Below are 24056 nucleotides of genomic sequence, written 5' to 3' on the forward strand. Positions count from 1 at the left end.
AAGCGTTGTGAGTGACAGGCCAATGGAGCCAAGAGGTGGGAGCAAAGAGCGAGGATCTGAGCTGCCGCTCCTCTCTTCTCTGTCTCTTCTTCACTTTCACCTCCTTGCCCTGCGCTCATCTTCTCCCCTCTCCTCACAGTGGCCAATCTGTCCATCCACAGCGTGTCAAGAGATGTGTGCCGAAGCCCTCAGAAGCCTTGCCAAGTCCAGCAAAGTGGAGGCTGGGAAACAAAAGAGCCTCAAAAGAGAGCTTTTTATCTAGGAAATGTGTTTCATAGCTTGCCTCTTGAAGGACACTGCATGCATGGAATTTGTGCAGGGTCACTGAATCGAGGAGAGCAATTCAGGTAACACAGCTCTCTCCGTTCAAATGAGATGAGTGACGAATGCGCTTTGGAGAAAATCATCTGACCCCAGCGAGAGAGCAAACCTCTTCCTCGAATGTAGTTCACGTACTATATTGGCCAAAACAACGTCATTGGGTTATTTGTTCATGTGTCAACAGTGTTTTGGAATCACGCAACTTGATAGAAAAGAGGACTGTTTAGTGGAGATCCATTATAGCCAGGTCCATAAATACTGGCACATACTACATGGATGGATACATGACCTACCTCTTATTAGTCAATGTTAAGTGAAACTAAAAAATGTCAACAGCACCTTTTGTATTTTCTCATCTCATCTCATCGCTGGGCCAAAAGTTGCTCTCTCTTCATGAAGCCCAACTCACTGTAAAGTTGCAAACAAAGGCCACGGTGTGTGCCATGCTTGGCTGCTTGACTTGCAGCCGTGATATCAACTTAAAGGTCAACACAGATTAAGGGAACAGAGAAGAGAGTGAGGAAGAAGATCTGCTTTCACATGCAGGTGGCTTTCCAGGATCTTCACGCTCTCCCATTTTAGATTTCATTCACTTCACGTTGCCTAGCAATCCTTAGATATCAAGGTTGAAGGGACATACTACATATTTTCCAATTCTGTTCAAATGGTTCTTGTCCATGTTCTGTACATTTTAAGCTGTCACATCGTTGGCTCCAGGACTGTAGGAATATTTTTTTCAAGTTAGTTCAAAATGACTTACTTACTTATGTGGCTGAGGAGATCATAAAATCTATTGTCGTGGACAGGTGAGTGAGCACATTCTTCCCCTCAAATGTATATGGTTGTTCCAGAGAAGTGTTATCAACTGTCAACAGAGACTCAAAAAAAAAGATTCGAGTTCTGAGAAGCCTCAGGCGTGCGTCTGACTTGTCATGCTAACAGTCATGAGAGATTTTAACACCTCACTGAAAAGATTCAACTCCACTGACTAAATGACCTTTTTTTTACAGCTCAAGTACAGATGGAAAGCTCTTATCAATCGTTTCAAAAGTTGAGGAGATATCGATTTGTACAAATGTGGCTCATAAACGTCTATATTTGTTTAAGAGGTGCTGAAAGAGCAGGACACTATTTTTCAGCTGCATGTCCCTGACCTGAAGCAAGAAAACAATTTGGAGAGATTCCCACAAGGGCAATTCAATGACTTGTTGATCTCCACATCACACAAGGCCGGCTGGCTGGGCGATAACGCTTTATCTCCAAAGAGATGAAGAAAATGCAATGAACCTTGAGAAAGGCCTCATTTGTGGTTTTGTTTTTACATGCAACAATGTCATACAGATTTGACACACAACACATCAAATGATATACTTTATTATGATCGTACATGACTCAGGATCAATGCAAAGTAATATTCTCTTTCATTTTCTCTTCACAAAATGCTCTTTTGACACATAAATACGCGGCAGATTAGAAATGGCCTCATTTCATGTCAATAAAGCTTTTGACCATGCGACCGACCGTTCAGTACCTTAAAAAAGATCCCAACACCTCCAATGCTGAACACAGCTCAGTCCACCAAAGACAATCTCATACAACTATATACACAAGACAGCTTTATCATACATTGTACAGCTCCACTTGTACCATTAGTCCAGCACATGAAGATGTGTACGTACAGGGGAGAAAAGCAACGACTACATATTTGTAAAAGTCGACAACACTATGAGGTCAGAAGCATATAAATACACACACAAAAATGTACTCCAAATACGCTTATACGACTCTATACATATCGATTTATAGGTCAAATACTGATGACTATGTTTTCAATTCATGACTGGAGGACTAAAAAAAGTCCATTGTCTACTTTGGCAGCTGAGTTGTTGTTTCACATTTAGCTAGAGAGCTGAGAGAAGACCAAGCGCGACTGATAAACAATAGTTTGACATTCATATATTATATCTCCACATGCTGCTCACAATCACTTCTTGCTATAGAGACTTGGATGCTGCTCACACAACTGTTAGCAAGGAATTCTATCGACATCAGTTGTGGTGAATTGGACTCAATAAATAAGCAATCAATGGGGATTTGATTCATTTCCAAAATGCTTCATGGGCCTGGATGGCATAAGACTTCCAAGGTGATGACACTGAACTTACCAGTCGTATCTCATCCGACAAATGCATTCATATACGCTTTGCTGATCAAACTGTAGCTTTGAATTGCAATTTTAGCCACACTGCTTATTTGTTTTTAGCGGCTCTATACTAAGCAATGTTTCCCCAAAAAATCATGGTATGGAAAAGCTGCCATTGTGAACACTACTTACTGTCATTTGCATGAGATGAAATACTATATCAATGCTATGTAGGTATGAATGACTGCAGTCATAGCGTGTGTGTTTCTATTCAACCAAAAGAGATGATGCTCTCTATTTAGTGCACACAGAGACTACTCGAATTGAATGAACCACAATGACAAATAAAAGCATCGACTGCTTTGTAAGTGCATTGGCCTCATACAAATTGGAATGATTTCAATCACAGTGTCGCCATGAGAACATAACACTCGTGTCATCTTGCTTAGTGAGGAGCTCTCATACATTCTGTACAAACCACTGCAGTTTTGGGGGAATGGTGGGCAAATCAAAAGGAATGGAAACTGCCTTGCATGTCAGGCCCGTGCCAGAGCGCGCTGGGCCGGCCGGCGACTTCCCTCAGCCGCACCCCTTCGTCACCGTAATGTCTGTCACCTGCTCCCTCTTGGTACCTTGTGTATTTAAACCCTGCCCGCCCTTGCGTTCTTCTTTGTCGGTGTCTACTGTTGTTGTCAGTTCCTGTTTGCACCTGGTGTTCCTGTTCTTGTTGTCTGGTTTTCCCTCGGTTCACGGTCAGAATTTTAGCCTTGTCCGAGTGGACTTCTGTCGGTCGGTCGGTCGGTCGGTCTGTCTGTTTGCTGGCCGTGAGTCTCTCTCCCGTCTGTGTCTTGGGACTCCCAAGCCACCCAGCGACCGCCCTCCCTCCCTCCCTCCCAACTCCCTTTCCCTTCAATAAATCCCGGTTCAAGCTGCATTTGGTCGCCCTGGCTCAAATCATTCCTGACATTGCAATGTTTCCATTTGATTGACTGATGTTTGAGATATGCTTCATTCAGGAAAGTGCAATGAATAGAACTGATGGATGGCCCTGCATCATGGTAAGCTGGTAACATGAGCATTTTGTGCTCCAGATATCATTTGTAACATTTGGAATTGTATTTTTCTTCCATGAAACGCAAGGACACACACAAAAAGGTCTGGGCAGCCCACTAATAGTGGCCTTGAGCACATGTCTCCAATGGGTAAAATGAGGGAGGATGGAGGCTTTTCTCTTCTAGCTCCTTGTTTGTTCAGCACATTTTCAATCATCTAATTGCCTGTTTTGGTTGGAAAGAAATATTTCATGCAAGTTCTAATGTTTCTCCCATTCTTTCCTAGATGTGGAAGCTCTCCATTGTAAATGTTGCTCCAGACAGAAGCATGCCAGGAGAAAATATCTGTGGGAGGTTTTACTTTGAAACAAATCCATGAATAATGAACTGGATGTGTGCGTTTAGTCCTGTCAGCAACTGCGTACACAATACCACTTTGGAGATTGAGCCAGTCAGACGTGACCATACCGAGCTTATTATTTCCAACGTAGTGGAAAAGCATCCAAGTCTTCCTAGCGTGGAGAGGATGCTGCGTGTGGATTTTGCATGTGGTGTACCACCACCTTCACACAATTAAGGCACCTTTGAAACCCCGGAGGGGTCAATGGGTTCTTCTCATAAGAAGAAAAGCAATGACGTGGAACGCCAAACTGGAGCCCAAAGAACAACATCCAGACCAAGGACAAAGCCAAAAAAACAGCAAGGAATGAATGAATGAATGTCTATGGGAAAGAAATGCGACGTTGTCCCTGTTTGGAAAGCTCAAATGGTTAGTACCCCACGTTGATCTTGTTCTTATTGAGTTCTCTTTCTAGGTTCCCTATGAGAGTGTCTATGCTCTCCTGAAGGTCTCTCAGGTTCACCCTGTTGCTCAGCACGGGGCTGATGTCCTGGATCTTCATGTAAGCCTGGTACGCGTGCTCCTTGTGCAGGCGCCGAGGCAAGATGTGCTCACACGCGCTTTCCTTCTCCTCCGACGGCTCGTTCTTATCCTGCTTTGTCTCGTCTTCATCAATCTTGTCTGGCTGTTCCTCCTCCCCCTCCTCCTCCTCCTCTGCCACCACATCCTCCTCCTCACTCAGAGTCTGCAAGTGCTCGTCCCGCACGGCGGCGTCCGCATCGTCAGGCTTTTCAAGCCCCTCGTCTCCGTCCGTGTCCTCCGAGGGCACGTCGTCGTAATCGGCCTCTTCTTTGCCGTGCGGGAGCAGAAGCGTCTCGGCGGGGAAGTAGCTGTCGCCGCAGCCGCTCCAGTCGCCGGCGTAGCGGTTGCTCGGGCTGTCCAGGCGTCCCGCTTTGGGCCGCAGAACCCCCGCCATCCCCGCTTCGGTGAGGTTCAACACCTGCGGCCGCTCTTTTCTCCGCCGCAGGGGAGGGACCGTTGTCAGCGAGTCCAGGCCTTCAGCGGAGGAGGGCTGATTTGGAAGGTCCACCACTGGAGAGGAGAGAGAAAAAAAGCAGCAAATCACATCCGATGAATCCATGCAAATGCAATTTCTTACTCCAGTAGAAAACAATACAAGCGTAATCATGCGGTCTTGTCATTGACTCATTGCAGTGGCCTGTGTGCACATATCAACTAGGGCTGGGCAATAAATCCAAATGTATTTGTGATCATAACAAAATGCTACAGGTGACGGAACAGTGCAAGTTCCAACAAATACTATGCCCTGAATGCACTTGACTGTGTTGCTTGCACAACAAGTCAGTAACGAGTGTTCTTCTGCCCTCCCTGTGCTATTGATTGACATTCCACTTTACTGGAAAAGTGAACACACAACAAAAAGAATTAGACACACTGTGGGTCATGTTTTGGTCAATTGATGCTCATGCATTGAGCAGAAAAATGGGCATAACTTCATTCTTGTGCCAACGCAAGTCTAGTCTAGCATGTTTATGCTCATTTGGGCGTGCCGGTGCACAAGGCAGCCTCGGCAGCCTCGGCAGCCTCGCCCCCCCCCCCGATCATTTGGTTAAGGAAAGTAGTCTGCATTCGGTGTGAAGGCAGTTTTGCGCAGTGGCAATGGTTTAGATGACAATGCGTGATGGATGAAACATTTTGGAGAAACAAAATGCTACACTACTATTCTTCATAGACACAAGGAAGGATATGTGTAGCCATTAGCTAGTTACCTGGCCAGAGCTGCAGCAAGTAGTGCAAGACTTCAATGTGCTTCTTGAAGTGCAGCGCACTGGCGAGTTCCTCGGAGTCGATGAAGACGCGGTTGGTGTGACAAGATGCCTCCTGACGTTGGCTGAGCAACACGGGGCCAAAACACACGGCCAGGTTCTGGCATGTCATCTTGTTCACTTCCTGGTAGGACGCCACCAACTTCAGATGGTCAAGAAGTTTCCGCAACGTCATCTGACGCAGAGAACAAGACCAGTCAAGTCTGGTGCAGTTGCTCTATGGATAGGCAGCCTTGTGCAAGTTTGCGGGGAAAATGCAAGATTGTTCCATTGGACCAGAGTAGTCAAAAAATGGATGGGAGTGACGAAGAAGCCATGGCTGCCAACATATTCCTCACCCTCTCCACTTCCGGAAGGATGTCCAACAGGCCCACGGTGTGTTCGGAGTCGGCGTGGTCGTTCTCGCAACCGGCTGCTCCCATCCTCAGAGGTCTGGTGGCCATGGAGTCCAATACTGCCTCGTACAGCTGCTTGGTGATGAGAGGGTAGGGCAGCTCTCGTAGGTAGTCTTTTAATACGCCTGGCGGGAACAAATGAGCTTGGTGAGCTGCTCCATCCACGGGGACTGCCTTGGCTTGCTAGACAAATGCCAAATGTGGTGCATGAACACCTGGGAAGTGTGGCTTCAGCCTCGAGCAGCTACACAAAAATACTGTCTGTCTCCACAAAGCCCCTGAAGTATTGTTGGCATGTCTGTTATCTGATCTGAAGACATGTGGATAAGTACTGGAATGATGCAGGTTGCTGGCAGTGACACGAGATACGTCTATTCCATACAACTCCCGCAAATTTGCCTTGTGGCTTTTGAGTAATCTGACAGACAGACAGACAGACAGACAGACAGACAGACAGACAGACAGGCAGGCAGGCAGGCAGGCAGGCAGGCAGACAGACAGACAGACAGACAGACAGACAGACAGACAATCAAGCAAAGTCACGAGCAAGAACAAAAACGCCTTGGCAGAGGTAATAAAGACAAAGTGTGTTATTTGCTATCATCTCAACTGGAACTCTTTACTCTGAGACACACACACACACACACACACACACACACAGACGTTGCACATTCCTGAGGAAGCCAGTTGGAGCGTTGAAGAAAAACAACACATTGAAAGAAGCGTACTGTCGTCAGGTTGATGGGCATCCTGACAAGTCCAATTTTAACAGGGCTTGAGGCAAACACGCACTTTCAACTTGTGCCCCCGCTAATTGCATGGTCATGGTGTCTTACGAGTGCATTCAGGTGAAGTTGTGGCATGTTTGTGTTTTTTTCAAGCCCGAATAACATTCTTCAACGCTTCTGTTTTGGGTTATCTCCGTCACGTTAGGTCGGAAATCTGCTATGACCAGAACTGCGATAAGGAGTCGTAAACATTCATTCTCTTCTTCGCCTGGGAAGACGGACAGATTTCTCAAACAGATTACGCTGAAATTCTTTGTGGACATTGTTTGGCTTCCTGTTATCCAGATCAAATATTTTTTGCCCGCCCGCCTGCTTGTGGTTGTCCATTGGCAAATCAGTTCATTTGGTTACATGGATGTCCAATCCAAGTGCACAAGAGAACACAGCCGCACAAATAAATCATTAGCCTGCTATGAGTCAGTGTGTGTGTGTGTGTGCGTGTGCTTCGTACTTTGGTGTTTCAGGCCTTGTTAATGCCTGACACACATAATGCAAGTACGCTCTTGCTCACACACAAATACAGGTCAAGGTCATGGACTCAGGGGTGAGCAGGTGTGTTTCCCAACAAGTGCTTCCCTTTCTCAGCTAGTTCACAGGGGAGATGGAATCCATGTGAACTTCCATTGTCACTACCTGGCCACTTGGGCCTGCCTTTGCCGTCTCGACGCAATCACACAGTAACAACCATTATCATCAGATCAAGACAATTTCAGTACTCTGAAGGTGGCATAAAATGCAATGCGCTACCTTTAACCTCTTGTTTAAACAAAGTTGAAGGTCAGTCCCCTCGTCAACACCACGGCTAGAGAACAAACACGGGTTTGTTCTCCATCCTGCAATTGTGCACACAGAAGGCTTTTTTGGGTGTCGGAGGGGATGGATGTGTGTCCCTTCCTTGGTCTTCCCATTCTGCGCAATCCCCTCCAAAAACCCAATGCCAACCTTCCCTCAAACCTTGGCCTTGTGTACTATGGTCAGAGTTGGTAAATCCATAGGCTGTGACCTTTTTGGCCACACCCAAGCAAGCCTGGCGCGCTTTGTCAAGGGTTTTCCTGAATCTCTGGGTTCAGCTAATCCCTCACGCATGAGCCAAATACCATCTGTGTTTGTTTGGCAACAAAGGAGCCACTTGTTAATGACTTTCCGTGTCTTCGCCGGACTACGGCCGAGGCTGCGGGTAAAGAAAGGAAGCGGTCGATGGAAAAGATGGGGCAAATCAAATTGATCGCCAACACCGCTAATAGCTTCTTAACAGCGCACAGGCAACACCATTCGAAGGATAACCCTGAAGCTGGTGCTGAAGCTATCGCACCATCGACTCAACTGTCCACAATGTGCTCATCATTTCTGGTTGTGCTTTGAAATGGGATTGAAAACAATGGCGGGCGGGCCACGCACTGAGCATGTTTTGCAAGCTTTGGATTGAACCCTGACCCCTAGATACTAATCCTCCGCTTTTAAATTAGCAGTGTGAGAAGCAGTGCTCTCAGCTCATACCTTTGCTTGCGCAGACTTCCTTAAGTTCACAGTGGAGTCAGAAATGGAAATGACAAGCTGCCCAGAAAAAAACCCCGTTGATAACTTGGTAGCAGTGCCATTTGTCGCTGCCCCCTTGCCCTCATTCAGCCCGATACGCAAGTCGCTTGACGGAGCAAATGTCGGCAGCGAGCAAAAAGCAACAAGCTGCGCCGGTCGGTGCTGGGCCTTTTTTTCAAACTTGCTCAACTGTTAAGTGTGTTTTTTGCCCTGCCATGCAAATGCATGCGGATCAAAGCTGACATGATAGGACAACGCCTATGCGGGGCCTCTTCCTAAAACCAACACAGGCTCCTAAATGAACAGGGGCAGGCAGGGGGTTCCGTGCTCTCTTCCTCTTTTTGTTGGCAGAAAATAATGACAAAGTCACCCCCACCGCCCCACCCCCATTTGCAGCAGCCATCACTCAATCCAAGTGACACTGCTTTTGGATACATCCCACAGTTGCAATTTCAAATTGGAAAGATACACGACCAACACTGATCATTATAAATCGACGAGAATTAAATGAAAGGTAATTGGCATTCAATGACTTCGTCGAATGACATTTTATTGCACTTCTATTCATGTAGTAATGTGCAAAATACAACCCAAAAAAATGTCCTGATGTGAGTGACTTCAATGTGCCCGTGAAAGGACAGTGGAGAACATGTAGCAACTTGACAAAGAAGGAATGACCAGAATGTACAGCACAGTCCGATAGTGAGCGTGTGTGGGCCCTTCCCTCCTGCTATGTTGACTCGTGGAATGCTTTTACAATAAACATCACACACTCGTGGAGACACACACACACACACACACACACACTTGCTGACCTATCTGGTGCAAAGCCACTATAGTTCAGACATGTCTTGGGGAGTTCGATGTCTCTTATTTGTGGCACCGGATCAGTACGGCAAGGTGCTTCATTAGCAAAGCACCCACTTTGACTACTTGTTACCAATTTAGAATGAATATTTATGAATGGAAAATAGGATTCGCCTGCGTTTGATGGGCTTTTTTCGATTGCCATTGCTTTCCCTTCCTCGCTGGCTCGGTTGTTGTTTACCTGTGATAACGTTGATGTCAGGATAGGTGTTTTCACACAGTCCCACGGCATAACTGTCTCTCTCAAAGGCCTCTCGTAGCTCCTTCTTTACAGCTGCAGAGCCGCAAAGACGGTACAGCCCCACCACCTGCAAACATGTGAAATGAGGGCAAGTCAACATACGCCCGCCACTGGCTCGCGTACAGTCTGAACAATCACGTCCCAGTAGCTTGTTAAAGGACTTTGGCGTTTCAGTGTGGGAGCAAAACGCATACGCTCAATGATTCAACATGATGCATTTCATACAAATCAAAGTTTGGAAACTTTTGACAGTTGTCTTCTATTAGGATTAAGGCAGGCTTGTGACGTAGCGTCATTTCTCCTACATGTGTCTGTCTGGTATGTGACCAACTGGTGTGGTTGCCCGAGCAACGTGTTAAGTCAGTGGGCTGTGAATGGTGAGCTGGACCCACTTTCACAAAAAACAAAACAAAAACAGATACACCCATATCACTGCTCTTTCCAGGCTCTATAGTAGAAGCACGAGAATGTCTCAGCGGGTCAAACTATTTCCGAGCTGAACTGCTTTTTTTAAATCTCACACGAGTGGGAGAGACAAGGACAGATTAGCTGAGGATTTAGCTTTGTGTGCAAGTAAACACAAGTCAGTGGGCACAATGAACAACTAGTCCATTCAGACAAAAAGGGCTCTTTTGTGGAGCACAGGCGGGTGGGTAACAGCTGTTGGCGGAAGAGGGCTTGCGCTTGATACGCTGCGGCTGCCCAGCAACATGACGGACGGACGGACGGAAGGAAGGACGGACGGCCATGCCGCCGCAGCAGCAGCAGCAGCAGCAGCAGGCCAGCCTGTTTGGTCGACCAAAACGGGTTCCCGCAACAAGCATGGGCACTCTTGGTCGGGTGCTGAGAGCAATGATGGAATCAGAGGGATTTGTCTTTCGTCTCAAATCAGTTGAATGACTCAACTATCAGGACCACAAAGGAAGAGTGAAATGGACGCTTGACTTTATTAAGGCTCTTGAATGTTGGCCAAACGTCATTCGGCCAACTCAGACCCACTATGACATCAATCAGAAAGACTACAAATATTCAAAGTATCTTTCGATGGACACTTGAGAGTTTGAGACACGCACGACCGGACATCTTTTCAAAAGATCATCCAGCATCTTAAAAGCTTGTAGAAGCCTGAGGTCATGTGATTGAAAGTGACTCTCACTAAGAGCTTGCTTCAAAGAGCTGCACAATTATTAGGAAAAGCACGCTGCACTCACTCCTTGCGTGTTTCAGTGACAGCACGTGCACATTCCGACGGGATCTGGTGTCAAGCCTCTGTCTGTCTGTCTGTCTATGGCCCAAGGGCTGCCGCCTATCCTTTACTTGTCACTAGTACTACTTGATCTCTGACGCATACGGGCTCAACACAATCTTTCAGTCATTAAAGAAAGTCAGGAGCAAACTGGAGGCAGAGGGAAAGGGATGAAAACAGAGACAGACAAAAACAGGGCGCAATCACAATCAACCTAGTCAAAGCAGGATGAATGGCATCAACAGAGGAAATCTCTTCAAGTTGTCCAAAACAAAGTGCACTCATATGAGTTGATTGGGAACAAAAATTGGGGCGGATTTCTTCTCCGCTAACACCAGTAAACAAAAACAGTAGGTACGTACCTTGGAAATCAAATAAAGAACCATTACAGCTGCCAGTAGTGCAAAAATAGCCGAGGGCAGGGTCGCTTGGCCGCCTTCTAATGTTTAGGAGAGGTTTCATGTTTGCCTGTTGGCCCAAGGCGGGCAGCCAGGCGGGCAGGCATGCAGCCACGCAGGCAGGCAGGCAGGCAGGCAGCCACGCAGGCAGGCACTCGCTGCCCCTGGCATGTTGCAAACAATAGCCAAACACTATTACTGTCACTGACTCCCAATTAGAAGAAACCTTGTAGTCTCTTTCAAAACACTTAGGCTGGCTGCCTTTCAAAAATGTGCTGGGGTGGACATGATTTAGGAAAAACTGCACGAGTCCATCATCATCATCACATGACCGGACTCTTGATGCTTTCTCTTGTGGCCTCAAGGAGCCAAGGACATTGGGACATGAAAGGCGGCTCCTTTTTCCATTCATCCTATGCTTGTGCCATTTATGGCCGCCGTGGGGAGAGAGAGAGAGAGAGAGAGAGAGAGAGAGAGAGAGAGAGAGAGAGAGAGAGAGAGAGAGAGAGAGAGAGAGAGAGAGCACTCATCGCACCCATACAGGATGTCGCTCTTATTCCTTGCTCCCGGAGTAGATGGCCACCAAGTGAGTTGATGTGCATCTGTAGTCACTTTAGCCATGTACGCGGACAAGTCATGCGTTTATGTTTGAATCGAGTGCAATCCCAGTATTCCGAAATGAAATGAAAGGTAGGGCATTTTCAAAGCTGACTGACTGACTGACTGACTGACTGACTGACTGACTGACTGACTGACTCACTCACTCACTCACCTGGCAACCCCGCTTCTCAATCTCATTGATGCATTTGCTAATCAGCAGCGGCACCAGGAGTCCGGTGTCTTCCCTCTCCACCACCCGCCACGCCTCCACACCAAAGACTTGGCGCTCCCTGCCGCCATCTGCGCCTCCGCCGTCCAAGGAATTCTGCCAGTGCTCCATCAGGTTCAACTTGACATATATCAGCCCGCGGGGTTCCAGCTTGACCGCCAGCTGGTGGGAGCGTATTACCCTGAAGAGCGCGGGTAGGACCACCGTGCCGTGGCAGCAGACACGGTTTCGCCTGGGAGTGGGCTCCCAGCTGAACACCACCAGCTTCAAATGCTGGGCGTTCTCCAGCTCGATGTTGAAGGTGTGGTCCATTCCCAAGAAGGTAGTTCGACAGGTAAGGAGCGCCGTCCGTGCTTTATTGACCGAGTCCACTTGAATGGCGCAGTAGACATCGCGAGAGTCCACGCGAGGCGGTTTGAGGTCCTCGGCGCCGTAAAAGTGCAGGCTCATCAGTCCGGAGATGTACTGGCTACATTTGGGCTGCTCTGTGAAGCTATAATGGCGGAAAGCATCGATGTCCAAATCGGTACCGTTTGCTTTGGAGCTCGCGCTGGCTCCTTCCACGTGATTATATCGGCATTCCTTGCCCTCGACGGAGGTGCGCTTCCCGGATTTGGCCACCAGCTCCGGTGAATCGCCGTCGCTTAAATATCCACCTTTACTGGCAGATTTGGAGCCGCCGCCGCCGCCGCCGTTGTTTTTCTTCTTACCGAAGCTGTGCTGCGTGGACACGCTGCTGTCCAAGTGGTAGCGTGAGATCACGTTTCGGCTGGCGAGCCCGGCGCCAGATAGAGCCGATCGCTGAGGGCAAGTGGCTTCAATCTCCACAGCTGGAGCGCGAAGTGATTGGGACCTGGGCTCTGAAGGAGCACCTCCATTCCCGCTGCTTTGACCCTTGACGCTGAGTTTCCGGCTGAGTTCTGGAAGCTTCTTCATCTTCATGGAAAGTTTCCTGACGGTGCGGGGGGATTTGATCTTGTCTGGGAATGACCAGTTGATGGAGCTGCTCTTCTTAGTAGGGTTTGGGCTGGAAGGAGGGGAGAATCCACCACTATTGGGAAAGTCGGGAACATCTACAAAGGCAATGAGAAAGTCACGAGAAGTTAAATGTTGCCCTCGATACCATCTTACGTTTGTTGCAAGGAAAAAGAAAGCAGACTCAGATTATGTTGGAATTTGCCCACTCATGACTGTCATATTATTTTCGTGACGGTTAGCTTAGAAAGGAAAACACATGATTATCAGGATTCAGAGAGTTGTACCTTTCCACCTTGTAGCATGGGAGGTGCAGGATTAGGCGCGTGTCACGTGACTTGGCAAGTCCTTTGACGACTGCTTTTAGAACTAACCTCATTTGAAGAAGGCCTAAATGATTCTGATCTCTTTAGGCATTCCCTTCTGTTAAAAGATCCTCATCAACGAATGCATTTGATGATTTTATTCATCCTTTTAAATGACATGACGTGATGATAAACCTCTGACACCAGGCACATTAGTTGTGTGGTGGGTGCAAAGAGGAAAGAAGAGGGATAGTTTGACTGGGCCAATTTTACTAGCTCTATTTTTAGAGGGAACCTGGAGTCTTATTTTGGATCCCGCAAGTGAGAGGGAGGCAGAGGTGCAGGAAAGGGATGGGATGGGTTGGGGGACAAAGACGCCCCTTGTCCACCCACGCACTGAGACTTGTGCATGTTGAACTGGAGAGCCGGCCGTGCGGCTGCTGCTGCTGCTGCTGAATGTACAAGTGAACAGTGCTGTGTGGTGTGGTGAACACGGGCTGGCTGGTGAAAATCCAACAACTAGGGAGGGGTCGGTCTTTCACACACACACGCACACACACACACACGGACGGCCTGGTCAAATTTGTTTTCCACTACCTTGCACGTCACCGCGTATACAAAGGATGACATTATTCCCGCAGCCATTACACGTGTGAAAAACATTTCATGAAAGGAGCTCAAAACATCATCCAGCCTTACGTCTTTCCGATGGCAACTATTGCAAATAGGGCTGCAGTTATTGAAAAAAGAAATATATTTATCTGGCCTATGTATGACCTGAAGTTGCCATCTAACACCAGACTATGGAATCGACTCTGGAGTGTTGTTCTTCCAATTTGGCTCCACTCTTCCCCCCCAGCCAAACCATGCAGTCGTCCGCCAAGATCAGATTCTTGATTTTCACTCTGAGACTGGAGCTCGGGTGTAACTTTAGCAGCATGGGTCCAATCTCGAATGCGGCAGACAGTGACGGCAAAACAACACCCGAGAAAAAAAAAAAAAAAAAACTCTGGTCCCATGCCAAGTGAGATTCCACAACCTGGCAGCAGCAGAAAAGATGAGATTGGGAATGCACCATGCTTGCTCACTGAGTCCATCAAAGATGATTTTCAAAGAGAGCTTTGAAATGGACAAAAAGCCAGTCAATAGGCAGAACACGAGGAGTCTGGAGTGCATCCGCTGAGGAGGTAAAGAAGCAGCCCATTGAATGGAGCAAAACTATTGTCAGAGCCATCGGAGAGCACATCTGCACTTCTTCATTCATTCATTGACCAGACGACTTATTTGGATGAAAGGCCTGTCCAATGTGTAACGCACTGATAGTCTAGAAGAATCAAAAGCAGAAGACACAGACGAGATGGATGGTCTGTCTTAAGTGAGTGAGTGCAGAGCAACACTATGGCTCTGCTCACATGTTCACAAACAGACTTGGCTTGAATTTGCACAGACGAAGGGAAAAAAGTCAAAGGCAATGTTCCTTTACTGTGGTTACCATACCACACATTGCATCGACATGATGCTGACGCTGTAAAAGGCACCGACTACTGTGACACGTTCACATCTCAGAAGATGACTGCAATTCGTTTGCAGACCACATCCATTTTGCCTACGCTTGCGATTGTTTATTTCGGGATATTGACTGGGATTTACAAAAGCACGTGTTGAAATGAGCCTTTGAATAATCAGATGCTGAAGATTCATAAAAGCTATTCAGGTCTGCTTCAAAAAATAGCTGCCAGATCAATGATCCACCAGTCACTCCAAATGCCTTGTGGAATAGAAAAGATCATTCAGATTTATTTAGCAACAACAAATGAAAGAAGAGTGTGTTCCTTGGCAGGCACTGTGAGCCCAAAGCCTCTTTATCTGATTAATCACTGGAAAGTGTCCTGCACTGCAGTGTAACACAATGCTCTGTTCTGAAAAGCTTGCAGTTGGCCCAATGCTACATCCTCTCCAGGCTTGGCGAAAAATAGCAAGGTTTTTTTTTTTTTGGAATGAATGAATAAGAACATTGGCCAACAACCAGGGATGTGGAGGGGAGGGGAGGGGAGGGGGGGGAGAGAAAAAAGCGACCACAACAATCTCACACAGAGGTGGATTTTGTTGACATCATTAAGGGACATTTGAAAAAGTTGAGCAAATGTTTTGCTCATGACTTCACACAGCAACTGTGTTTTCATCGCTGAAAATGCAAACTGTCAGGGTCCGGGAGGTTTTTTCTCTTTTCCACAGGGGGCAGCCGTGAGTGAGCAGAGTGGCGATGTGGCCGCTCCTCACAGGTGTGGCTGCTCCTCACAGGTGTGGCTGATCAGGCTGGAAGGCTTTTAAGGAGCATGCTGCCAGCAACTGCGTGCCTGCCTATGTGATCTCCTCTAAGGCTGTGCCTCTAGCGATTAGCCAAGTCAACCCTACTTGTTGGTCTACGCTCCGGTCTGCCTTGTTTTCCCACAAACTCTGACTCTTTGTTGTTGCCTTCCAGATCTCGGCCCTCCGACCGACCGACCGACCGGCTCCACTCTGCTCAGACCGAAGCGCTGGCGCTCCACCGTCACAGCTCCAATTCCGTCCCCCTGGCTCGCTATTGCTTCCTCACTCCCTTCAATAAAGAAAAGACTCCACATCCATCTGGGACTCCTGCATGTGGGTCAAACAAATGTCTCAAACCGTGACACAAACAATACCAAATAGTTTGTGTTGATGAAAGTGTGCAGCGGAGGCATGCATGTGTGGCATGATTTGTTGAGTTGAGTTGATTTGACTCATTTGATTTGATCCCAAATCCAGAGAAGCAAAATCCCTGGCCCATGCAAGACACACCAAAAGTCCGAAGGGCAATTTAGTCAAGAAAATGGCTCAGTCGCTACACAACGACCGATAACTTGCACTTCAGTTAGCAAATCCGATTTCTAAACTCATTCCTCTTTGTTGCAGTCAAAGCTAGTATTCCATTTCCTCAGCACACCCAAACTACTCAGTCAGCCTTGAGCCAGTAAAGGGCTGTTTGCGTGCCACAGAAAAGTCTTGTGAAGTCATAATGACAAGCTTCGCTCAACATTTGCTCCAAACTACCATGTTGACACATCAGAAAGCAAAGCCGAACAAGTCGGAAGTTAGGAAGGAAAGAGCAAAAAGGAGCCCAGCTTAGGAAGAGTCATTGTGGAGAGCTTAACAATTTGCTTTCACAACATTTCATTCACTCCGCACGCCTTGATAGTTTGGAAGGAATTGACTTCACATTTGACAGGGGTTTAGTCCTAGTTTATTTTCAATGTCAATGATTCCCCTCTGTGATGCAGCAGCAGCAGCAGCAGCAGCAGCAGCAAACAAAAGCGCTAGCCTCAAAATGTTGGACTACAGAGGCCATAAAGGCATTCCATCATGATTTTTTTTTTCTTTTGCAGACTTACCAACCGATTTGCTGGTGCAGGGCCCTCCCTCCTCCTGAGCTTTCTGTCTGTCTGTCCAACGGCCAGCATTTCCTTCCCCAAGTGAGTCCGGCCCGCCGCTCTCCAAGGTCCTCCCGTTGCTGTCGAGCAGTCGGACGGAGGCTCTGTTGGACACCTGCAGCTCGTCATCCTCGGGAATGGGGTTGTACCAGATCTCGCCTTCGTCGTCGGCATCGTTCTCTTCTGCTGGGTCCACGCTCACCTCCATTCAAAAAGGAGCCAAAGTAAAAGCAAAATACTAAGCACGGTGTAAAATGTACTGTAACTTTCGACTATTAGCAAATGAGAAATAGCTTTCCATCTTCCACTAGTCTGATGTGAGCGGGCTTAAGCTCAGAGCAAGATCAAGCTTATTATTTTTAACCACCAAAGCAAATGAGGAATTTCTTGAAGCTGTTCTCCATTACGGCAAGGCTGTGAGATTAACCTCGGGTAGATGCAGGTGGGCCGGCCGCGAAGCCGGCGGCGCCCCCCCTGAACTTGTCATTTGCTCCGGAGAAGGACTGGGCGGAGGTGGCGCCTGTGACTGTGGCTGTGGCTGTGGGTAGGCCAGGCCGGGCTCCTCCTCAGCTCCCGGCTTGCCAGCTTGCAGCTCATCCTTAGTGCAATGGTTCTTTCCGAGGGTGCTCTGCTGCAGCCAGTTGCGCTTCTTGGCGACTGTGATGGTGTGGAGGTGCGGTCGCCACGCCGAAAGCTCATTGGCCCTGGCAGCCTCTTGCCATGGGACAGTCTCAGTGAGAGCTGCTGAATGTACAATACAAGGAGGAGGTTAGAGAATACAAAGGTTACGGCATTTGAACCAAATGAATCAGGATAGTCGTCGCCCACCCGCCCGTCCCTCCCTCCATCCATCCATCCATCCATCCATCCATCCATCCATCCATCCATCCATCCATCCATCCATCCATCCATCCATCCATCAGTCCATCCATCCATCAGTCCATCCATGCTGATGAGCGCTTGATTATGCTCAACAATGTCAAATTCCCTCTTAATCCAGATTGACTAAAATGTAATTCATGCCCTGTAACGTTGACGAAAACATCTGTATCATGAAACCAAAGTACACAAATAGATATGATAGTTGGATGTATAAACAGACAATTGGAATGTAGCTCAATATATACTATATTAAAGTGGAAGGATTTGCCCAGAGCAGATGGGCAGGCTTGATTTTGCTTTCTGCTTCCATCATTGGAAAAATATGTGTGTTAAAGGGAAGGAAGAAAGAAGGGTGCTGAGGGAAGTGCCTTGCTCCAACTTGTAGACCAGAAACATTGAAAAGCCTCTTTTTGTCTTTGTCAAGACCCTCCACATTCTTTGATGAGGCAACTTTTTGCTTTTTTTGGTATTTGCCAGCAAATGATGGACGGCAAAAGCGTCATCCAGAGAGCTATTCAACATCGATTCAGCATTGCTGCCGGTGGAAGGAGCACACGGAGTACTTTGGAGAGTGTGTGGTTGGAAAACATCTGTGACTTGAAGCACAGAAAGGCCCAAATGTCTTGTCAACAAAGAGTTGCCTGCTGTCAGTCAGCAAACTTCTTTCCACCTCAGTAATATGAGAAGCGTCAAAAAGCCTACTATGGAATCGTTCATTATGTCTGGCTTCTAGTGTCGGACTCCTTCAAATATGTTTCTGATGGACTGAGAAATGAGCAGAGTTGGAAGGCCATGGTTTTCTGCCATTTCGGAGCCTAAAGAGGGAGGAGGGCTGAGCCTTTTCTGAACAAAGAAAGAAGAAAGAAAAGAAAGAAAGAAGAAGAAAGAAAAGAGAAAGAAAAGAAAGAAAAGAAGAAGAAAGAAGAAAGAAAGAAGAAAGAAGGAAAACTGCTTTCGAGTTCGAAAAACCACCACTCCATGTGGGGATCTAGAGAGGATTGGTCAAGCTTGCAAAAAAGCCACACCTCCACTCATGTCCAAGCTGCCGTGCTGGAACAAGAGGATGCCTCTGTGTGGAGTTGTTGTCAGCGTGCCTACTTTGAGGGGTCTTTCATAACTGGGAAGAAGACCAACGTGTGCTGACACGAGCAGCATTCCAGACAACAGCTCACGGATGCAGCCCAAAGCTGTCTCAAAATATTCCATGGATGGATGGATGGACCTTATGACTAAGATTTGCTGTTATTTATTTGAGTTGATGTATGTGACAAAGAGGCAACCGGTGCACAAAGTGGGGCGGCAAAGAAAAGGCCCGCAGCCATGATAGATTGATGGAAGACATATTTTGTCTTGCTTAATTTTCTATGTGGAGCAAAATAGTTGACGTGCATTTGCATAACAGAGCTGCACAACCTGCTTCTCCTACATAAATCTCACACTCCTTGAAGGTAACAGATGGTCAGAGCACAAGAATAGAAGGTTTGCGTGTCTGTGTGGGAGGAAGCCAGATGAGGCGGCGCTGCGCAGGGCTGGGATGACAACTCTTACGCTTTGGCGAGAGAGAGCTAAAAAGAGAGGAAAGCTTATTTCCTGGATGTACTATTCAAAAGCCGTAGTAGCGCCGCCATGCCACTAAAGCTCGCTCTAATTCGATTGTCAATCGAAAGTGACGACGGATTTGCTTTCTCCGTGATCCACTTTCCCACCAGCTTCCCTTTGAGCAACAACTTTTCTGTTGTGTACAGCCTTTGGGGCTCCTTTTCAAACGGGGATCGCCATACATTCATTCCGGTTGATCAACATTGATATGCTAATGAGTCGATCTTAGGAAAGGCCAGAGATTGTGTGGGGATACGTCACACGTCAACGCCGTGGTGTCTTGGCAGCCTGCTTCAATGCATCCGATACTTGAGGGCCAAAAAATGGACTACTGTCCTACACAAGGCGCTCGGATGACCTATTTACTGACAAAAAAGTGAATGGAGGCATTTACTCTCACTTAGCTCATTAAGGGTGCTGGCAAAAATCCCCACGCTTCATTCAGCTTTCTCCACCAACGTAGCATTCCGATATTGGAAGCTGCCTTTCTCCACAAATGCACAAATCAGACTGACGAGCAACATTTGAGAAAGAAAATGTCCTTTCCGCCAGCTAAATATAACAATTGTGACAAGCGGCGTTGCGCTTTGCATTCTGGTGTCATTGTTATTTGGAATCCCCGGCGCATTGTTCATTCATGGGGTGAAAGTGACGCCACGCAAACAAGTTAAACAGCAGGAATGGCATCCCAAAAATTCAATCCTTTAAATGCAAGTTACCATGGAGCTGCCCTGAGTTAATGACTGGGGAGGAAGGCAACATGACAGCCCAACCCCCTTTCCTTTCCTTTCCTTTCCTTTCCTTTCCTTTCCTTTCCTTTCCTTTCCTTTCCTTTCCTTTCCTCTCCTTTCCTTTCCTTTCCTTTCCTTTCCTTTCCTTTCCTTCCCTTCCCTTCAAGCAGAGAGTTAGTGCACTGGCTCCTCTTCTGCTTTGGATTCCTCTGGCCACAGCTGTGGAAATGTTCAGGGGCAGACGCTGGGGAATATAGATTCAACAAAATAAAAGAAGAGAAATGAAGATTTCAAGTATTGCCAGTGCGCACACACACATTGGCAATGTCTTGGGTGTTCTAACCATCCATTTACAGTATGTACACTTCATAGAAGTTGATATGGAAAGATATGTGTATTTATTTGAGTAACTTTTGGTCTGGTGGAGGAATATTGATGGGAACATCTTTGGGAAACTCTGGATTGGTGAGCCAATGCCATAGACCAAGCCAGAGGCAAGCCTTCCTCTGCTCTGAGCAGCCACATATCTATTTCCAGCAACACACCACTGACAAGTGAACAACAGGCAGGCAGGCAGGCAGGCAGACAGGCAGACAGGCAGGCAGACAGGCAGACAGGCAGGCAGGCAGGCAGGCAGGCAGGCAGGCAGGCAGGCAGGCAGGCAGGCAGGCAGGCAGGCAGGCAGGCAGGCAGGCAGGCAGGCAGACAGACAGACAGACAGACAGACAGACAGACAGGCAGGCAGGCAGGCAGGCAGGCAGGCAGGCAGGCAGGCAGGCAGGCAGGCAGGCAGCCCTGCAGGCAGGCAGGCAGGCAGGCAGCCAGGCAGCCAGGCAGGCAGCCAGCCAGGCAGGCAGACAGACAGGCAGGCAGGCAGGCAGGCAGGCAGGCAGGCAGGCAGACAGACAGGCAGCCACGCAGGAAGGCAGGCAGGCAGGCAGGCAGGCAGGCAGCCACGCAGGCAGGCAGGCAGGCAGGCAGGCAGGCAGGCAGGCAGCTCAACTATTTGCTCTGGAAGGGCTCACGTGCTGAGCCAAACGTGCGCTTCACAAAGTAAATAAACCTTTTGGGATTTGGACACATTGAGAGTCAAGAGATTTGCTGAAAAAAAAAAATCAAAGATGTTTAAATCCAACGCGGACAGTTTCATGATCCAAAGGTTTTCGCTCTTTTGAACTAACATATTTTGTACATAACCAAATGGCATTCTCACACACAGACAGACACACACACACACACACACACACGCACACACACACAGTCGCGCGCAAATCCCATCAGCAACATGAGAAAAAGTCCAACGTGAGAATGAGTTAGTTGTTACTGGTCTATCCCATGTAAAATGGCTGTGCTATGAATTGAGTGTTAAAATGCGCCCACTACATTAGTTGGAAGAAGAACCCGCCACCAGTTAGAGAATCGAAAGCAAAGAGCTCCCTTTGCTTTGCATCCACAAGAGGAGGAGTGCCACCAGGCCAAGGGAGAGATGGAGGCAGGAGTGTTTGTTCTAGGAGTCGATAGGAATCGTACAGGAAGGAGGCTGATTTGATTTGAGATCCACGGGAGTTGCGGCCACTCCACTCCGTGCCGTGCCGGGCCGTTCGGCCGTCCTACCTGAAAGCTGCGCTGTCTTGCTGGCAGGGGACGTGAGAGATTTTACCGTTGGGCTGGCCCGATGAGAGGGACCTTCTATGCGTTGCTTCATTTCAGACGACAACAGGCGACCTTTGTGCATCCACTCTTGCATCTTGTTGACCGTCACGCCGTAGCCCTTGTTGACTAAGTTGCCCCCCTGCGCTAGCTTGTTATGGTGAGCAGGAGGCGCCCATCCCTCCGGGTTGCCGTCCGAAGAACCCGTAAGGCTGTTGAGCGAACCGCTGCTTTCCACAACATCGGCGACCGCTTGAAAACGCTCATGGTCGCCAGCATTGAAGACCGCCGGCGGCGGCGACAACTCACGGGCTCTTCTAACTTCAGCATGGTCGCTGTCCCCGTCCGATCTTAGCTCTGAAATCAGGTCCGGACCCTTTCCGAGAGGATGGATGCGCTGCAAAGGTTCAAGTGGACGCCTGATATCTCCCTCACTAGCAGAGCGCACTAAAGTAGCTTTGACCTGAGTTGGGCTCAGATTGAGCAGGCTCTTACTGTTGAGGCCTGACCGGATGTTTCCTCCGGCGAGACACAGTAGCAAGGACTCCGTGTCAGACACCTGCTGGGCGCCCCCAGAGGACCAGGAGTCGCTGTCCACGTTTCTGGCCCCCGAGCACAAACTGTCCCTGGAGCGGCTACTACAGGAGGAGGTGCTGTGACGCTGGCTTGAAGCCTGCTGCTCCAAATGGATATCATTCATGGCGTTGATCAGGAGGTAATAAGCCTCTTTCAGCTGGTTCCGTAGCCTGTCTGTTTCCTGGGCGCCGCCACGACTCTCGTCAGCCTGTCCTTCATCCTGAACCATCGGAGGCGGCGTCGGAACGTCTCCTCCGTCGCCTGCGCTTTTGCGTCTGGTTTCGTAGAAAGGCAGGATCTCATTATCGTAATAATCGTCGTCTTCGCTGTCTAAAGGATGCTTGACCACGGATGCCACGCTAATGTCGCACAAGTGGAGCTCGGTCGGGAAGAAGGCCGGGCTTTGCAGACGGCCCCTGGAGTCCCCCGAGTATGCAGGCTGGAGGATTTCAATGAGGGTGTCTTCTGTTTGAGCAGGGACTACTGGGTTCACAAGCAAACTTTGGCTGTTGGCCTCACGTGCCGTATTGACAGCGAGGACACTTGCCGACTCCTTTTGGACAAGAGGTTGGCAATGAGAAGTAGTGCAGTGCACACTTGGTGCATAGGAATAAATATGATAAGAGTTGTCCCCGAAGCCAATTGAATCCCCCGCGCTGCATTGCCATGGGACCGAGATGAAGTATTTCTTCCTCCTCCTCCTCCTCCTCCTCCCCCTCATCATCCTCCGGGCAGGCGTTGTTTCTCCAAAGGACATGGTGATGGTGTCATCGCACGCGTGCTCCCAGCGGGCCGCATGAGCGTCTGGAACGGCTGTGTGAAGTGAGCCTGCCCCCGGGAGCTGCCCATTTTGCCTGGCCGTGCCCCCGCTGCTGAGCAACGGCGGACGTGAGCCGGCTATCTCCGCTGACGGACTCAGCCGGAGCAAGTCAACCCCCGTGCTTTGCGCCACTGGGCCGTCCAAACAATTCTCGTACGTGCTTATTCTCTCTGCTGCTGCTGCGGCGGCGGCGGCTGCGTAATCCATGCCCGATAGCGTGACTACCACCGGGTGAGCCTCGACCGGGTCTCGCTGCATTTGCAAAACTTTTTCTTTACCTTCTCGGCCCTCATTCGCGTTGGCGGAGCTCAATCCAGCGCTGAGCGTCTCTCCCTTCTTGTTTTTTTTCCCACGGAGTTTCGCTAGTAAAGTCCTCCGCAGAGGATCAGCCATTCCTTTCCTTTGCCTCCGAAATGTTGTTCAATTCCTTTCAACACGTCGGCTCCAGAAGTCAAGTGTCGAATGAGTGCTCCTTTCTCGCCGCAGCGATCTCGGCTCGCCGCTGCTGGAGCCTCGTCTCCATTCTGGGCTGCCTGTCTGTCTGTCACCTCTGCACTGGCGGCCGCCGACACAGAACGCACACTGGCTGCAGCCTGCATGCCGAAACTCGCCCGCACCTCTCTCTCTCTCTCTCTCTCTCTCTCTCTCTCTCTCTCTCTCTCTCTGTTTCTCTCTGTCTCTCTCTCTCCCTCTCTCTCTCTCCCTCTCTGTTTCTCTCTCTCGGCTATTCTGTACAATATACATCAACCGATGGAGATGATTGCGAAAAACTAGATTAAAAATGTTTTAAATGTTGTTGGATTTTTGCTCTGTACATAATGCAAAGTTTTCAATCCTGGCATATTTTTCATTGCATAACTATACATCTCCTATATATATATATATATATATATATATATATAGCACAAGCTACACACAGAGTTCAGTTGTTGGCATTTGCTCGTGGCTGGTTTCCATCTTCATGATCAACATCACACTTGCTAGACGGATTGGTACCGATGATTAAAGTGCCACTTTTATCTCAAGTGCATCTTGCGTAATCCCCTCTTGTTTGACCTTGCGGCTG

The 24056-nt window shown here is 48.4% G+C and overlaps 1 protein-coding gene across 2 annotated transcripts; it reads right to left on the reverse strand.

Annotated features, from left to right (window-relative positions):
* Positions 1–1679: 1679 nt before the first annotated feature.
* On the reverse strand, positions 1680–23586 carry syde2 (synapse defective 1, Rho GTPase, homolog 2 (C. elegans)). 2 transcript variants are annotated; one of them, XM_037249073.1, is made up of 8 exons: positions 21559–23586; positions 17160–17473; positions 16694–16934; positions 11947–13076; positions 9471–9597; positions 6042–6223; positions 5647–5878; positions 1680–4948 (listed from the first exon to the last, which is right to left on the reverse strand). In XM_037249073.1, the coding sequence occupies exons 1-8, from the start codon at positions 23381–23383 to the stop codon at positions 4287–4289; spliced, it is 4713 nt and encodes a 1570-aa protein (XP_037104968.1). In that variant the 5' UTR covers positions 23384–23586; the 3' UTR covers positions 1680–4286. The 2 variants fall into 2 exon arrangements, with proteins under 2 accessions (XP_037104968.1, XP_037104967.1); XM_037249072.1 differs by having other exon boundaries at positions 17160–17476.
* Between the last annotated feature and the right edge of the window lie 470 nt (positions 23587–24056).

This window comes from Syngnathus acus, chromosome 4 (genome assembly GCF_901709675.1).
Source record: "Syngnathus acus chromosome 4, fSynAcu1.2, whole genome shotgun sequence".
Taxonomy (NCBI): Eukaryota; Metazoa; Chordata; class Actinopteri; order Syngnathiformes; family Syngnathidae; genus Syngnathus; species Syngnathus acus.

Bases quoted from the DNA above. Each gene is read 5' to 3' on its own strand.
- syde2 (XM_037249072.1), bottom strand. From the start codon at position 23,383: ATGGCTGATCCTCTGCGGAGGACTTTACTAGCGAAACTCCGTGGGAAA. The intron at 13,077-16,693 runs GTAAGTCTGCAA...TTGCCTTTGTAG, and splicing joins CTGCACCAGCAAATCGGTTG to ATGTTCCCGACTTTCCCAAT. The intron at 5,879-6,041 runs GTGAGGAATATG...TCTCTGCGTCAG, and splicing joins TCCTTCCGGAAGTGGAGAGG to ATGACGTTGCGGAAACTTCT.